The sequence below is a fragment of the Protopterus annectens genome, chromosome 12.part0 (genome assembly GCF_019279795.1).
Source record: "Protopterus annectens isolate FY-2018-M chromosome 12.part0, PAN1.0, whole genome shotgun sequence".
In the NCBI taxonomy this organism is placed as follows: Eukaryota; Metazoa; Chordata; order Ceratodontiformes; family Protopteridae; genus Protopterus; species Protopterus annectens.
The window spans coordinates 895462806-895480862 of NC_056746.1; the positions used below are offsets into that span (position 1 = coordinate 895462806).

Genomic DNA, 18057 nt, shown 5'->3' on the forward strand with positions numbered 1-18057 from the left:
GGCAAAAAATCTACATTTTCCAGACTTTTTTTTTTTGGCATATTTCGGAGCCATACATATGTCCTCCCATCATTTTTTTGTGAACTGCATCTCTAATTTCTCTTCTCAATCTTTTCTGACCGCTTCTGATTGACTCCTATAGTTATTGTTCAATAATTTATATACCCTACTAATTTAATTATCCATTTCTTAACCAGAGCTTCTCTTCTAGATTTAATTAAAAATTCAACCAGTGCAGTTGTTTTAATTTAGGACACCCCTACCTCTCAGTCTTTGTCTACACTCTGATATCAATCCCTGATAATGAAGGCAAACACCATCCAGCAATCAAAATGTCTTCTTGGCCTCTTTCCATTCTATTATCTTTCCTTCTCTAATTATTTGTTCCCAATACCCTAGTTCCCACGTCAGTAAATTCCAGCCCCCTCTTACCTGTTCTCTGTACCTGCATATGCAGTCATCACTATCAACAGAACCTCCTTTCTCCATTCCCATGTCGGCTTATTTCTTAGTATATCTTATGCTACTTTATGAATATAATATTCGGTATTCCTGTTGTTATTCGCCTTAAGGATCTGCATCCAAAATCCTATTCTTTTCTTATTTCTTGAAATGACACCCTGCTTCATTACTTCTTTCCAGTTTGAATTGTAGATTTCTGCTTGTGTTATGCATAATAACCTCAAATGTGTAGCTCTAAATATCACTTCAAATCAGGTAATGCTAAATCTCCTTGTTCTGTTGGGGTGATCAACTTATCCCACTTGGCTCTTGCCCGACAGACAGGGTTTCTTTGAGAACAAATCCTTCCTTTATGGCTAAAGTGGTTTCAAAGTTAACTTCAAGACAATCTATTAATCTTCCTGGATTCTTTCAAAAACCTAAAAATTGGGGAGAAAGAATATTATACACACTGAATGTCCACAAGCAGCCCAGATACTGCTAGGACAGAACTAAATTCTTCAGGAAAGCTGATCATCTTTTTGTCTCCTCTGAAGTTAAGGAAAATGACAAATGGTGTCAAAGCATACAATTTCTAGATGGTTGTCTCATGCTATTTCTTTTTCCTATTTTCATGAGAACAATCCACCTCCAGTCGGGGTTAAGGCCCACTCTACAAGGGCTTTGGCTTCTGGGGGATTTTGGAAAGAGGTAGACTCTAGATGTATTCCAGAGGCAGAAACCTGGTTCATTGAACATACTTTCACACACCAGTAGAAACTGGATTCCTTTTCTAAGTCCAGAACAAGCTTGGACCACTCTCCAGAAGCTTCTGGAGTCTTGAATTCATTCCTGCTCACTAAGCTATGGCAGTCTTGCCAAACAGCTCAGGGTAATACAACAGTGATCTAATGCTGAACATAATACAGTTGTACAAGTAAACTTACCATAACAGTATATGTTCTAATAGGCCACTGCTGCAGTAGCCATTTCCTCCCTCTATCCCCTTCTTTGTTTTATTTTTTTTTTTTGTATTGCCATGGTGTGAGTATTGCTTTTTCTTTTCCTAGCAATTTTCCTTTCAGGGCTATAACCTCCTTTCTTGAGGCAAGAAAGTTCTGAAGCTTTTGGTGCCCAAACTGCCTTTTTATGTGGCTCTGCTTGAGCCCCTGGCAGTTAGGTCTTTGTGGAAGGTGTTCTGAAACTTTGAAAGCTTGCCTGTGGTCATATCTTGGGCAGAATATAACTCAAACAGCTTGGACTATTGCAGCAATGGTTTATCACTACATCTACTGTTATGGAAAGTTTACTTATGGATCTATACCAGATTACTGACATTTCTGAAACTTAAAAAAATTATTAAAGAGGCCATAAGATCGAGTTTCCAAAAACTCAAACATTAAAAAAAAACACAAAATCTACCTTTTTAATGTTTTTGCAGAGGGGCAATCCCCCTGCACCCCCCACACCCACTGCAAATTATATATACCAACTCCAACATTGCAATAGAGTAAGTAAAAGGGTAAATTTCCCGATCCTTGCTGTGCCGTGATCTCCATTCAAAAGCTTTGAGTTTTCAAAAACGCGATCATATTGCCTCGAGCATATGGAGTTCGAGTTTCTGAAAACTCAATCAATTGATAGAGCCCCATTTATTTACACAACTGTAATGTCTGGGAGAAAAACACAGCTGTGAGGTGTGAAGTTGTACCTGGTGCAAAATACACAACCTTTTGTTTTTTTAGTGCTATATTAACATGTTTTCCATAGAAAAGGGGATTACTGACAGACTTGTTGTGACAATCACCCTAATACAGTGAGACACAAATGTGTATGTTGCCAAATTTTACAAAAAGCAGCAGTTTTCAGTAAAGCGAACCCCTCAGGCTATACTATCAACCAGGTGAAGTACCTGCAAAACACACTAATGTATGGACAACTGACTGCACTTTCTACTCATATAGGAAATGTAGCAATGCACTGCTCTACAGAGAAGCCACAGTGATAAGCTTTTGTAATGTGGTTTCAATCGTAAACTTTTTTTAAACTAATCAATTATTAAAGCCCAGAAAATATTTAAGGCCTACATTAAGAGTGTTTGTAGCTTGTATCCAGTCCACAGGTTGGGAGTGTGTTATCACTGCTGTAGAAACTATCCAGTTTCTTTGGGAGTGGAAAATGGATTCCAAGAAATGTTCAAAGGTGTCCACAAATGCCTGCATAACCTGGGAGACTACAGACGGTCTGGACTTCTGAGTACTCAAAATCTGGTAAAATCTTTTTCATGAGTGGGAACAGCAAACGCACTTAAACTACTGGTGTAAACAAGTCATATGTTGTAATTTTGAATACAAGCACTTCGAGGAGCGCTCACTTTTGCTCTTTTTTTTTCTCAGTATCTACTCCCACAGTTGAAGGGGTATAAGTCATGGACATGGTAAGGGCAGTGCTTTGTGGTACTGCAGATTATATATCCTTCAACTTTGTATAGTTAAAGGACAAAGGAAGCACACCACACACCAGTGTGGTCACATCTATACCTCTGACATCTAAACCTTATACGTCAACTGGGTTGACTGCCTATTCATATCAAAGAAATAGCCTCAACATTGGATGTCTCCTGCACCGAAGTCTCATCAACAGGACAGGAAAATCAACAATAATCATTGGAATATTAGCTGTCAGTGAGAAACCAGAGGGGCCTCTGAATGCAGTCACTATTCCTGGAAACTGGTTTGTCCTGACATTGCTGTCTCACTGTCTATTGTCTTATGACTAGAGGAAAATCCTGACTTGCAGCTTTCTCTTCGTGGTCACAGCAGTAGCAGGTAACTCGAACATTGGCAGAGTTTACAGGGTCATTATGCTTTTTATCACAATTTTCTTGGGCTTCTCCATATTGCAATTTTGTCTAAAGTGTTTGTGAGACTCCTTAAATTCTTGCTATTTCTGTTAAGAGGGCTTAATGCTGGAGGAGGACTTGCTTTCTACAGAGGTGGTACGCTTCCTCTAGGCCAGGACTATGAATTTATACCTACAGAGAAGGTAAGCTTCCTCTAGACCCCGACTATTAATTTATAGCTACAGAGAGGGTAAGCTTCCTCTAGGCCAGGACTATGAATTTATACGGAAAAAAGTTTTCAGGTTTCTCACTCTGTTACATAAGGTTGTTTCATTACAGGTTTTACAGTGGTCAGAATTTAGAACATGTACCTTGCCTACACAAAACAGACAATGAAGGTGGTAATCTTAAGTGAGAATCTGTCTCTCACAGGAATGCTTGCCACTGTGTTTTTTTTTTTCTGGGAACATCATTAGATACCTGAAAATAATGAATAAACACCAATATATAAATTGTCTCTACGGATAATGGAAACATGGTTTTATCCCTCTTTTTATTTAACAGGAAAACGGCTGACATTCTCCAGACAAAAAAGACAACCTTTTACTTAAGTAGCAAAAAAAAAAACAAAAAAAAAACTGAAGATGACCTGAATTATGTTCTCCTTTGCAGCACAACTTTCTACTAACAGCCACGCCACAGCAAAGAAGGGAACATTGTACCTTAACTGACGACATCTGACTGCTCTACATGACTGTCTAGAAGACTGACAACTACCAGTCTTAATATCCCATTCACTTGACAAATACATTGTTGAAATGATCCTTATTTTGTACTTCAGGGTATACGCCTGCTAATTACCATGGACAACAAAAAGATTACTAATATCTCTAAAGTCAAATCACAAGAAGAAAACAGTGCCACAAATGTAAGACATTAGATTATTTATTTATTTATTTATTTATTTTTTTTTTTTTTTGGTTTCAGAGTAATATTAATTTACTTTTAGAAATGCAGTGAGTTGCAACAAGATGGCTCACCTTGACTTTCTCTTGCAGTAGACAAGCAAGTTATCAAACAAGAGAAACACTCTTTCCTGGATGTTTCCTGCTGAAATTTTTAACAAGGTCCCCTGGAGCAGTAGCTCTGTGCAGTTGTCTGTCAGATTAGATCCCTAAGGAGAAGCAAAGCAAAAGGGGTATTTTTTAAGTAAAATACTGTAACCATTCACAATCTAACTAAAATTCACATAGCAATAAAAGTGCAAAATTCCCATACAGGAGTACAACTGTACTGAAAACGTAAGACAATGTCCAGACTGTGGAAAATAACTGTATCAAGTTTTGGTTGTAGTGCCTGTAGTTCACAATGTGGAAGTAGCGCTGCTACTGATACACTCCAAGGAGATCGCACTGTGATGTAAAGTTGATTGTGCATTTGAAAATATAGTTTTTGTTTACCTAAAACACACTCCTCATAATTCACATCTTGAAGAAAGGAGTAAACTGTAACAAAAGTAGAAACATTCCAATGAAGAACCAACAGCACTTTTCTGAACTAACATATTCAGCAACTTGTAATTTGAATCTGTTCCAGTAACCACATATTGATGAAATGGAAGTGTTGGTTCAGCTGGAAAAGCCAGGGTACATGTAGTATCTCCTCTGTAGCTCTACTGATGGAGATTAGCTAAAGCTATTTCAGTGTTAAAAAAACAGCTACACATATTTGAACAAATTATACAATGAACAACTACACTGCTATTTGTTAACTTTCTGTACTGTTTATATACAAATATATACAAACACACACACACACACACACACACACACACACACACACACACACACACATGTGCGTCGTGTGCATACATACACAATACACACCCACATACCCCCCACACACACACACACACACACACACACACACACACACACACACACACACATATATAATACAGTTCAGCACAGCAGTAACTCCAAAATCAGTCAGGAAACACATTTGTTAAAACAACACATGCAGCCAGCACATAAATGGCAGTCAGTTGCCGCCTTGCTGCCATGATACAATGCTTTTGGCTTGACTTTGTATTACAGGAAGGGCTACCTCACAGGAAAAGGTGTGCTTTCACTCTAAGACTGCCATAAAACAGGAACACTTTCCTTTCTTTTCCTCCAAGATGTGGTGGCCCTGTCGTTATTATATGTCTTCTATTTCAGTCTGCCTTTGATTAGTAGATGCCCTCAAACAATACCAGTGACTAATGATTTCTTTTTTCAAATATAAGCCACATTTGGCTACTGACTGTATTTATTAGTCAGAATCTTACTGATTAATATACCTGGCATTTTTTACTTTTTTTTCACTGTATAATTAGAAGCTTCAGTTCTGCAAATGAATGAGTAAGTGATGTAGGCAGCAAGAGGTTCTGAATTAGTTGGCGTAATGGTTATGGTCTTTCCTCCCACGCACAAGGTACAAGACTTGATCCTAACCTCTGGCGAATGCCTGTTTTGAATTTGCATGTTCTCCCTGTGTCTCTTTGGGGTTCATCCCACCTCTGAAAAACATGTTGTTTCCATCTGAAACTCACTAATGAATGGAGCTGTGGGCACAAGTATATAAAACCTGAAGGGTTAAGAGTTCCAATTTTGTTAACATATGCAGATGATATTAGTGGGGTCTCCCTGGTGATCTAGTGGTTAGGATTTGGCGCTCTCACCACCACAGCCTGGGTTCGATTCCCAGTCAAGGAATTTCAATAGATTTTTGGGGGGATCCCTAGTAGTGTAGTGGTTAAGACTTGGCACTCTCACTGCCACATTCCAGGTTCGATTCCCAGTCAGGAAATTTCAATGAATTTGGTGGGAAGCTGGCATAATAGTTAAGATGTTTACTTTACAGACACAAGATGCAGGGTTTAATTCTCACAAGGTAATTGGCTAGGCTTAAAATGGCTTACAACGGCAATCAGCCTAGTACTAATCTATGACCCTATGAAAGCATGGGCTGTGTATGTGTATGTGACAATAAGAATGGTCTGTATGGATGAACAGGGGATGAGTGATTTTATAAATGACAGTATGACAACAGATTTAATGCAGTGGTGGAAGCAGTGGTCTAAGAAGAAGGTAAGCATTCTGATTCTTGAAAAAACATCAGGGAAGAAGTACAATATTAGGAGCTGGCATAATGGTAAAGTTGATTACCTCTCAAACAAAAGGGGCAGGATTTGATTCCCGCCTTTGTCCCGCAAGGGCAATTAGCCTAATTCTAACCTATAAACAAGATACTGAGGGGTGTGTGTGTGTGTGTGTGTGTGTGTGTGTGTGTGTGTGTGTGTGTGTGTGTGTGTGTGATTATTTGTATGAATAAAAATATTAATGAGAACATGTGACAGTATGCTCAGAAGCTCCATAATAACACACCTTATTAATTAAGTACAAGCTACACTAAGTCTAAAAGTGAAACAAAAATTTAACCAAAATTAACAAGCCACTGTTTCTATTTGCTTTTATTTGAAAATACACAGTATATCAATTAGAAGATGTGCAAAAGACATGGATGCAAGCAGAAAGGAAAAAGAATTTACTGTTTTGTTCCTGATGATGCCAACTAAGATTCAGAAACACAGCTCATATTACATTTGGCCTCCAAGTGAAAAAATGGAAAATTCATCTCCAGATTCAAAGAAAGGTATACAATAGTTTGACTGCAGAAGTGATACATATTGTGTACCAAACTGGGTATTGGTCCCAATAAGTATGTGAAGCAGTGCTAAAGTAATTCACTTACAGCTATACTACATACCAAAACTGTTTACTAAAAACTATGTTACATAAGAATTACAAACATGCACTAAAAGAGAGTCCACTGTGCTTCAGTGAAACGACCATGGTGCACAACTGAGTCAGTGGTAGTTTTCTATTCCTAAGCTGTCCTTCAAATATAAGAAGCAGAAGCAAATAGAAATACAAACCCACATGCACACACATATATACTTATGCGACACGCACATACACACACAAACACGCACACACACACACACACACACACACACACACAAAATACACATATGTGTGCATCTATGTGTCTGTGAATATGTAGAGAAAATAGTAAAAAGGTCACACAAGCAAAATAATTACTAAAAATTCCAAGAAAGACCCAGCTAACCTAGAATCGCCAATGTTTAATACAGCAAATCTCACGTGGAGGAGGCCCATGGGATATATGCAAATTACCTATTAATGATATATCAGTCTCTCAGCTACATGGCTTCTGAATGCCCAAAGGTTTTCACTTCAAACACCATCCCTGGTACTGGAGGAGCACAGCAGGAGAAGGTAGTAGTGAGTGACCAACAAAACATCCCAGATACAGAAACAGAATAAGTAAAAGAAAACAGTGAAAAATATAAATCAGCCGCCATCAGAATCAGAAGAAAGACATGTCACAATATTACAGTGTCACAATGTACGGCAAAAACAGATTCAAGAACATCCCTGAAGATATATGGGAGTCTGCATCACATCACAGAGCTAATTCCCGACAGATCTTAATGGATTTTGAAGCTATTTAAATCAGAATATTTCTCAGACCCATTGTAGTTAATTTCAAAAAACGTTCACTGTTACAGAAAAATAATATTTCCTTATTCATTTATTATATTTATCACAACTTGCATTTACAACTATGTTAACATAGCATTGGAAGTACTATAAATCAACATCAGGTCGCCACCCCCCCTCATTTGAGCTTTTTTTTTGGGGGGGTGTAAAGAATTTCTGTAGTCTTTTCAGTCTTTTTTCTAATTCTGGTGCTATAGATGCAAACAACTGCACAGTATTCTTTAATGTGACCAGGTCAACAATTTCTAGAGAGAGAGACAGTATTTCATCCGAATGCTCAGAGGGAACGCAATGTAAAAATCCTTTAGAATAATAATAAAGTACAGTCTCACTATCAGATTAAAATTAATTGCAAAACTATTTCTATTACACCGAGACAGCTGGGAGTAACTGATTATAAACAGAGTAACTTTATGACCTACTTTTGACTCTGAACTACAGAACACTGCATTTCTTAGTGTTAAATGAAACACAATCCAAAAATGCCATGTAGATTTTGTTAAGCACTCAAACAAGTTGTCATATTGTACATCTGTGTGAATCTGCAAACATGCCCACCCATACATATCCACAGTTAGAAATATGGGAATAAAAATATCATAAAGGAATGACACCAATACTGACCCTTGTGGTACACACTTACAGATTTCACTTGCTGATAAAAGTAAACTCTTTACCCTTCCTCTAAAGGAATGGTTACAAATACAAAGCCAACACTAAAGTTTGATGAGGAAGGCAAGATAAAGAAATCATCTTGTATCACACAATCAATGTCTTCAATCTTGCTGTAAAAACTTGACTAAATTAATAACAAATGAGAATCTGGAAGAAAAACTATGCTGGTTCAAATCCATATGTAATAAACATTAGATAAAGTCAGACTAGGCACTGTTCTCTCAAAGCGTTTACCAATATTACTGTTTACACTCATTGCTCTAAAATGATCTGTAGTCCTAGAGTCTATTCCTTAAGGAACCAGGACCATGACAGCTGATTTGTGCGTATCTGGTACAAGGGATCTCGACATTTCAGCCAAAAATCAGGATTCATTGAACTTTTTTGAACTCCTGTATTGCTGCTTTCCCTGTGTTGTTATGACTGTGGAATTGGTTATATTAAGTAAAGGGATGTAGCAGCATAAAAAACAAAAACTTACGACTTTTGGTGAATTTCCAAACATTCTTGGTACACAATGGATAATAAATTTGATACAGTATGTAAGACAAGAAAAGTACAGTTATGTACACTTACCATAAATGTACATGTTCAAGTGTATTCACTGTTGCAGTCATCACATTTGGGTTATCCCTGTCAGGGTAACACTCGGCCGGCCCGAATACCAGAGGCTTAGTATTTCTGCGTCGGTTGCTGTTGCTTCAGGACTGACGTCAGGTCATCAGTAGTATAAAGTAAGGTAGCCAACACCATTACATTAGCTTTTTTTGCCCTAACCTGTCAGGAGCCCCCAAGTGGAAGCCAGGTTCTGGTGGAAGAACCCCACCAGTAGAAAGTAAATACCAATATGTCCCTTGTAAGGAAAGAGAAGAAAGAAGAGGGGGATGGAGGGAGGGAAACCAGTGAATACACTCGAACATCTACATTTATGGTAAGTGTACACAACTGTACTGTGTTCTTCGTGTTTCACTGTTGCAGTCACCACATTTGGGTTGATTCCCAAAGCTGAGGAAATGGGTGGAGGCACTCAAGGAAACTAGAGGCTGACTAGGATGCCCTGCAAGACTGCAGAGGCAAACCTTGCCCTAGATTTGGAGAAGATAGGCAGGTGGTAATGTTTTGGTAAAGGTGTGAACAGATGTCCAGGTGGCAGCCTCCAGGATGTCCCTGGTGGGGACTCCTCTGAGGAAAGCTGCAGAGGTGGACACTGCTCAGGTGGAGTGAGTCCTGACCCCATTGAGGGGAGGCTTTCCATTTTGTTTGTAGCAGAAATTGATGCAGTGTGCTATCCATTTGGAAATGTTTTTTTTTTTTGGAGATGGCCTTGCACTCTGCCCCTGCAGCAAAGCTAACCAGCAATTGATCAGACTTTCTGAAGGATTTAGCCCTGTCTAGATAGACTCTGAGCTGTCTGTGTACATTTAGTGAGTGCAGGATCCTTTCCCCCTTGTTCTGTGGGTTAGGGAAAAAAATGGGCAAATGAATGGACTGGTTGAGAGCCACACTGGACACCACCTTGGGCATGAAGGATGGGTTAAGTCCTGATGGATACCCTGTCAGCATAGAAGATGATGAAGGGTTATACAGCCATGAGTACTTGCAGCTCGGAGACCCTTCTGGCTGAAGTGATGGCCAGAAGGAAAGCTGTCTTCCAGGAGAGAAATTTTAGCTATGCTGAAGAGGCTGGTTCGAAGGGCGGGGGGGGGGGGTGAGCTTTTCCAAAACAAAGTTAAGTTCCCAGGCTGGGGTTGCTGCTCTTCTGGGTGGCCTTAAGTTGCTAGCTCCTCTTAGGAATTGTTTGATCAGAGGGTGTGAGGAAAAATGGGCTGCTCAGTGGGGAAATGAGCAGAGATAGCAGAGGCATGAATTTTAATAGAGGAAAAAGAGAGACCACTGCGGAGCAGGTCAGCTAAGTGATCCAGGATGACATGGAGGGAGGGCTGTACCGTATTGGCTCCCTTAGCCTGAATCCGGGTGCAGAACCTTTTCCATTTGTCAGCATAAGACTTTCTAGTTCTAGGGTGTCTGGCCTCACGAATAACATCTAGAACATGTTTACTGTGGTCGCATATTGATCAGGGATTAGGGAATAAGCCAAGTTGCCAAACTGAGGATCTGCAATTGGGGATGCATGAATTCTCCTTCCCTCTGGGTCAGAAGGGATGGAATCTGAGTGAGATGCCATGGTGGCAGTGGCAACAGGCTGCGCAGCAGTGGGTACCAGTGCTGGTGAGGCCAGTCTGGAGCAATAAGAATTGTCCTTGGTTTTTCCTCCTTTATTTTGAGCAGTACCCTGGGGATGAGAGGTAGTGGAGGAAAGGCATAGACCGACAGAGTGACCCAGGGGAAGGACAGGGCATCCTCTTTCCAAGCCATGCAGTGATGCTCACTGGTGCAGAACTTGCTGAGCTGATGGTTGGTGTGGGAGGCAAAGAGTTCGACCTTAGGGGTGCCCCATTTCTGAGTTATTAGGGTGAAGGTTCTTTTGTCGAGCTGCCACTCGTGTGGGTCCAGAAGATTTCTGCTTAAGTGGTCTGCCAGAGAGTTTTGAGAACCTGGTAGGAATTGTGCCAACAGATTGAGATGCATGGCATCAGCTGTATGCCAAAGGGTCATAGCCAGCCTACATAGAGGGCAGAAGTATGTCCCTCCCTGCTTGTTGAAATACCACATCACAGTGTGTTGTCTGTTTTGATCAGGAGATCCCCTGGGGAGAAAAGGGGCTTAAAAGGTGTCAAGGCGTGCTGGACAGCTATCATCTCTTTTTGGTTGATGTGCAGATGGATTTGCTGTGGGCTCCATTGGCCTTGTATGCACCTGCCGTCCAGGTGTGCACCCCAGGCATAGTCTGATGCATCTGTGGTGATGGTCTGGGGGTGGGGGGTGAGAAAGGTAGTCCCTTGTTGTGGGAGCATGTTGTTGCCCACCAAAGAAAATCTTTTCTGAGGCAAGATATCATGGGTATAAGAGTCTCCAGATCTTGAGAGTGTTGACACCAAAAGCTTTTTAGGTACCACTGAGGTTTCCTCATATGAAGTCTGGCATATGGAATGAGTATAATGCAAGATGCCATCAACCCCAGAGCTTGCAGGATTTTCCTTGCAGATAACTGGGGTCTGGTGGCTAGTTGAGAGAAGTGGGCTGTCAGGAAAGTTTGCTTTTCTGGTGTAAGGAATGCCATCTGGGATGCTGTGTCCAGGCTTGCTCCCAAGAATAAAATCCTTTGGGTGGGCACCTGTTTGGATTTCTTTTCGTTGATTGTGTACCCCAGGGAGGTTAGTAGGGACTTTACAAAGGTCAGGTGCTTGAGCAGCTTTTCCTGGCTGTCTGCCTGAATTAGGCAGTCATCTAAGTATGGGTAAATCTGGATATTCCTTTGTCTGCAAAAGGTAATGGCAAGAGCCAGACATTTTATGAAAACTCTGGGAACAGTAGATACGCCAAAGGGAAGTGCAGAAAACTGTACAGAGATCCTGCCCTGAAACAGATATTTCCTGCATGATTCCCTGATAGGAATGTGGAGGTAGGCCTCTTTTAGGTCTAGGGTGGCTAGCCAAGCATCCTTGGAGAGCATGGGTAGCAGCTGCTGGAGGGCGAGCATTTTGAATTTTGGTAACACCAGGAAGGTGTTTAGAATGGATAGTTCGAGGATGGGCCACCATGTGCCCTCTTTTCTGGGTACCAGAAAAATTCTGGAGTAGAAACCTTGGCCTTTCTGTTCTGCAGGAACGTGCTCTATTGCCCTCATAGAGACCTGGGAAAGGACTTGCTTTTCCGCCTCTGCCCACTGGTTTGGAGGTAGATCTGCGAAACCTTTTGGAGTTGAAAGGGTGTGGAAAGAAAATCTGTATCCCTGGGACACTATGTTGAGAACCCAGTGGTCACTGGTGATGGTGGCCCAGTTGCTTGCGTGAAAGGAGAGTTGTCCTCCTAGGTGTAAGTGAAGGTGGGCAGAGGGAGGCGGTGGGGGAGGAGAGTCATTGTAAGTTCTTACCATAAGGGGGTGGCTTAGAACTTCCTGTTTTTGAAGTGGAGGAAGTCCACTGTATAGATCTCTGCATTCCCTGTGGCTGCTGTCTGGGGGGGGGGGGTCTGCTTCCACGGGGTCTGGGCTAAACTGACCTGGAGCAGGAAAGGACCAGTGCTTAGAGGGACAATGCCTGCTGAGCCTGGGTGGCTGGACCTGTAAGAAGTCCTTAACTGTCTGCATAGATTTTGCTTTTTCTTCCATCTTTTTTAAGACCTCTTCAGCCTTAGTGCCAAATAAGCTGTCACTGACCTGGTGGGAGCAGGAAAGGACCAGTGCTTAGAGGGACAATGCCTGCTGAACCTGGGTGGCTGGACCTGTAAGAAATCCTTAACTGTCTGCATAGATTTTGCTTTTTCCTTCCATCTTTTTTAAGACCTCTTCAGCCTTAGTGCCAAATAAGTTGTCTTTGTTCAAGGGTGCATCCAACAATTTAGATTTAACATGGTCTGGCCATGCATGTCTTCTAAGGACAGAACTGGTGACTGCTGCCATGCAAGAAGCTTTTACGGTGTCAAAACCACAGTGCAAGGTGTGTTTAGTTACTTGACTGGCAAAATGCATTAACTCTTGTAACTCTTCAGATTCTGCACAAGCAGGAAAGGAAGACTTTTTTTTTGTTTGAGGAGTTTCAGGATATGTTGCTGAAATTTTAGCATATGGAACAGGCAATTTAGTGCTCTGATAGTAAGAGTAGCAGAAGTCTATACTTTTTTACCCCACCTGTCTAGTGCTCAGGAATCCCTATCTGAGGGGGTGGGATTCTTAGCAGAGGTTGCTTTAATTCCTTTAGGCCCTTGAGAAATTACTTCAGGGTCAGCAGTTGGATTTTTAAAAAGAAATTTGTGTGAGTCATGGACTCTGTAATACCTGTATGGTTTTATGGGTGCTGGAGGGAGGGTGTCAGGAGTCAAAATGGATTCCAGGAAAACATCATCCACAACATCCAGGGCTGGGGGAATGGCCAGGGGTCTCTGCTGTGGAAGATCTAAGAATTCCCTGAGTCTCCTTTTAGACTGAGGGTAGTCCTGACTTTCTCATTGGAAATGCTCCCTTAAGGTATGAAGGGTTTCCCCAAAGGAAAAGTCCTCGGGGGGAAAGGCTGAAGGAATGGAATCCTCTGCATCAGAATCCTTATAAGCAGTGAGGGGTTGCATGTCTTCATATTCAGATGCATCAGAGTCATCACAGTCATCAGACTCCTGTTCAGACAAAACTACTGGGGATAGATCTCTTTTTCTTTTGGAAGGGGTAGCTTGGCTTCCCCTGATCAGCATGATAAGGTCTTCCGCCATTTTAAGCATTTGAGACTGAGGCAAGGAAGCAGGTGCCTGAGATTGGGTCGTTGGTTTCTTGGGTGTGGTTTGTACCCTGGGCCTAAGAAACTCAGTAGTTTTCAAAAGAATGGTAGATGTGAAAGAAGTCGTCGGTTTGTGTCGAGAATCAGTAGTGCAAAGTACTTCCTTGAAAGCAGCTCCAGACCCATCCAAGGGAGAGACAACCACAGGATCCTTAGTCAAAGAAGAGTTTTGCATCATACAGGACACCGGAAGGGTCTTGGTAGTGGCCTGCGAATCCACAGAAGTGGGCATCAGGGGCTGCAAAAGCACCTCACTGAGGACCAGAGAACTGATGACTAGGTTAATGGAAGCATTGTTGGTAGGTTTGGACATGTGTGGTCTGTCTCTGTCTTTATCTTTACGTTTTTTTGGAAGATCTGCTGTCGGATGGCTTACCAATGCCATATTGGAATTAGAGGACTGTAAGCGAAAATATCTAGCTTAAATAAGGGCCCGATGATGTATAGTTCTGGCGTTGAACAAAGCACAGAAGTGACAGCGGGGGACGTTGTGGTCTGGGCCTAAGCAAGTGATGCAGTAAGAATGGAAGTCTCGGTGTGGTATTTGCTTTCCACAGGCGAGACAATTGTTAACTTTTTCTGACATCGGTTAGTGCAAGAAAAAAAGGATCCCCAACGGGGTACTTAGCTTTAGAAGACTTCAACTTCAGTTCGGAAGACGAAACTCAGTTAGCGGCTGACCGGCACTCGTGCAAACTGCTTCTGCTTCTGGCTCCACAGCAAGGAAGACTGATGTAATGGCGTCAGCTGCCCTGCTTTATATTACTGACGACCTGACGTCAGTCCTGAAATGACAGCAACCGACACAGAAATACTAAGCCTCTCGTATTCGGGCCGGCCGAGGGCTACCCTGGCAGGGATAACTCATGTGTGATGACTGCAACAGTGAAACACGAAGAACATCTATAATATTTCTGAGCTTAGACAAACAGTGCCCATTAAATCCATTCAACTCAGCTACAGATTCAGTCCTAATTTCACTAAGGGCCTGCAGAAACATTCTTCAAACATACATGTACAGGTTTGTTATAAAATATCAACTGAAGTAGAGATAATATTTAAATTCAAAGTAGTCTCTTAAGAAACTCTATTTAAATATTTCAACAATACTACTACTGTAAATGGTGTCTGTGTTTTCCATTTTAAGTACTAAATTACCGAGGGAATCCTTAAAGTATGCCCTTAAATACCTGTAAAAGACATTCTTCTTTTTAATGCCACATGAACTGATGATAGGCAGCAGGGGCAAAGAGAGTCATTCTAAGGGGGTGCAATATTTGCCAGCATGGAAGGAAATGGTCAACAGATCATGCTACTTTGCCAGGGATGGTCTGCACCTCTCCTCAATAGGCTTTCAAATATTAGCTAAAATATTGTCTGCCCCCACAGTGCCTTTTTTAGGCAATGCCAAACTGAAAGTATTGCGGTCATAGCAAATCAAAACCAAGAAAATCTAAAGGTATTACTGCTCAATGCTAGGAGTCTAAACAACACATTTAGACCAGCTGCTTCACAGGCAAGGGCTAAAGGTGGAGGTACTTCTATTTACATCAAAAATAAATATACTTCAAGGCTGGGCAAACAAGACAATGCATTTGAGCTGCTCCATGTTCAGATCACCATAGGCAAAATGCAATAACACTTTCTTGCAAGCTATAGATCCCACTCTATGACTCAGGAAACACATATGATGTATTTAAACTTATTAGAAACACTAACCATCCAACACAGTACCATATTCATGGGTGACTTTAATTACCCCACTATTAAGTGGGAATCTTATACGACACCAAACGTACAGGCACAGAGATTCCTGGATTTTGTAAACACTCCCTGGACCAGATAGTCAATACACCAACTAGAGGTGCAACCATACTGGATTTGGTCCTCAGTAATATGGGAGTGTGCTGCACATCCCATACTGTGAATTCTTCACTGGTAAGGTCAGACCACAAAATGGTCTCCTTTGAAGAAAAATAAAACCTGGACTCCCAACTAAACTTGGAATATTCAGGAATTACTCTAAGGCTAACCTCCTGCTATTAAGTGATAACCTGGCAAAATTCCAAGCCCCCATAAACCATGAGAACACTGCTGCCTATGCAGAACTGTTCATAAAAACCCTGTACAAGCATGTTAATATCTGTAGAGGCAGCTGTACCCACAAGGAAGAAGTACAGAGCTAACTCAAAAAACAAGCCACCCTCATGGAATCATGAAATCAATAGGCTGTATAACAGAAGGAAGATCAGCATGGCAAAAATTAGGAGGTGCAGCACCCAGCAGGATAAAAGCACTCTCATCAAACTAAACAAACAACTCAGAGGACAAATAAAGTCTACCAAAGCCAAATTTGAGATATGTTGGCCTCTCAGGCCAAGTACAACCACAAAGCATTCTTTAGCTATGTCCGCAACCATCAAGGAAATACACAATTGTGTGCAGAGTTCATTGTAAATGGAGCAACCTATACTGAGCCAGAAGATATAACAAAACTCCTGCTTGATAAATTCAGCTCCAACTTTACCCCTCTCTCCCCATCAATCTTCCCTCAGGAAATACCATCAAATATAACTCCACATGCTATCACTAGGGAACAGGTCCTTAATGATCTCTCTAAGACCAAGAACACTGCTTCAATGAGCCCAGACAATATCCCAGGATGCCTTCTAAATAGCATGAAACATGACCTATCAGGGCTTCTGGAATTATATTTAACTGTAGCCTCCAAACAGGCTTCATGCCTCATGAATGGAGAACAGCAACAGTCACCCCTCTGCACAAAGATGGGCCATCTACAGACCCTGGAAACTACAGACCCATAAGTCTCACTAGTCTTACATGTAAAGTCATGGAAATGATCAATAGAGATATAGTAAATCTCCAGACACTGGACCCAACCCAGTTTGGTTTCGCCAAGGGCAGATCATGTCTACTCAACTTGGTGGACTTCTTTGAAGATGTAATCAAAGCAATGGATAAGGGAAACATAGTTCACACTGCCTACCTTGACCTGGCTAAAGCATATGACACAATATCCCACTCAAGCATTGTTGACAAACTCAAGAGGTTAGGTACAAACTTGTCTGTCACCCGGTGGACAGCCAACTGGATCACAGACAGTACCCAGGAAGTTAGAATTACGGAGTCTACCTGTACAAAGAGGTCAGTCACAAGTGGGGTCCCTCTGGGATCAATCCTTGGACCGCACCTTTTTGGCATTTATTTCTCTGAAGTCAAGGCCAATGTCAGTGGTCTCTGGCTGACTAAATCTGCAGATGACTACATATTAGGAGCAGTCACTGAATCCCAAACCAACACAAATGCTCTCCAGGAGGGGCTGACACAGACAAACAACTGGTGTCAGAGGCATGGACTACAACTAAATGCCAAGAAATGCATAATAATATAATTTGGGAAGTCATCCACTCCAGGTAACTATCATATTGAAAACACACCCCTTAGTGTTGACCCAGTAGTCAGGGACTTAGGGACACACATAAATAGTAATCTAGCCTTTGACCATCACGTGTCCAAAGCAGTGAGGAAATCATTCTATGTTGTAGAACTTATAAACAAAGGTATGGCATCTAAGTCCAAGGAAGTCATTGTTTCACTGTATTCGGCATTCATCAGACCTATCATTGAGTGTAGTGCCCCCTTTGGTATGTACCTAACCAGGCATATCCAACAATTAGAACATCCACAGAGGGAGGGTGAGAGGATAGCCTAATGGTTAAGGTGTTTGCCTTACAAACACAAGGTGCAGGGTTTGAGTCTCACAAGGGATAATTGGCTAGGCTTAAAATGGCTCGCAAGGGCAGTTAGCTTAGTACTAACCTATGAACCTATGAACCTCACTAAAAGAATACAGGGAGTAAGTAAAATATCCTATACAGACCACCTCAAGGTCCTATCCCTGCATTCTGTCTCCGACAGGCTTTTGAGGGCACAGCTATGCCTGGCATACAGAGCATTGTCAGACCCTACTCTGCTGGACCTCCTGCATATCCACAAAACAAAACAGCACCAGAATTCCTCATTCTAAAGACTTAAACCTTGCCTTTGATATAAATAGGAGAGA

The 18057-nt window shown here is 41.5% G+C and overlaps 1 protein-coding gene across 1 annotated transcript in view; it reads right to left on the bottom strand.

Moving 5' to 3' along the window:
- PREX1 (phosphatidylinositol-3,4,5-trisphosphate dependent Rac exchange factor 1) overlaps positions 1-18057 on the bottom strand; it is a 2105011-nt gene that overhangs the window by 1014677 nt on the left and 1072277 nt on the right. Inside the window, exon 7 of the mRNA XM_044089931.1 lies at positions 4324-4457. Coding sequence (XP_043945866.1) covers positions 4324-4457 — 134 coding nt within the window. The remainder of the gene's footprint in view (positions 1-4323; positions 4458-18057) is intronic.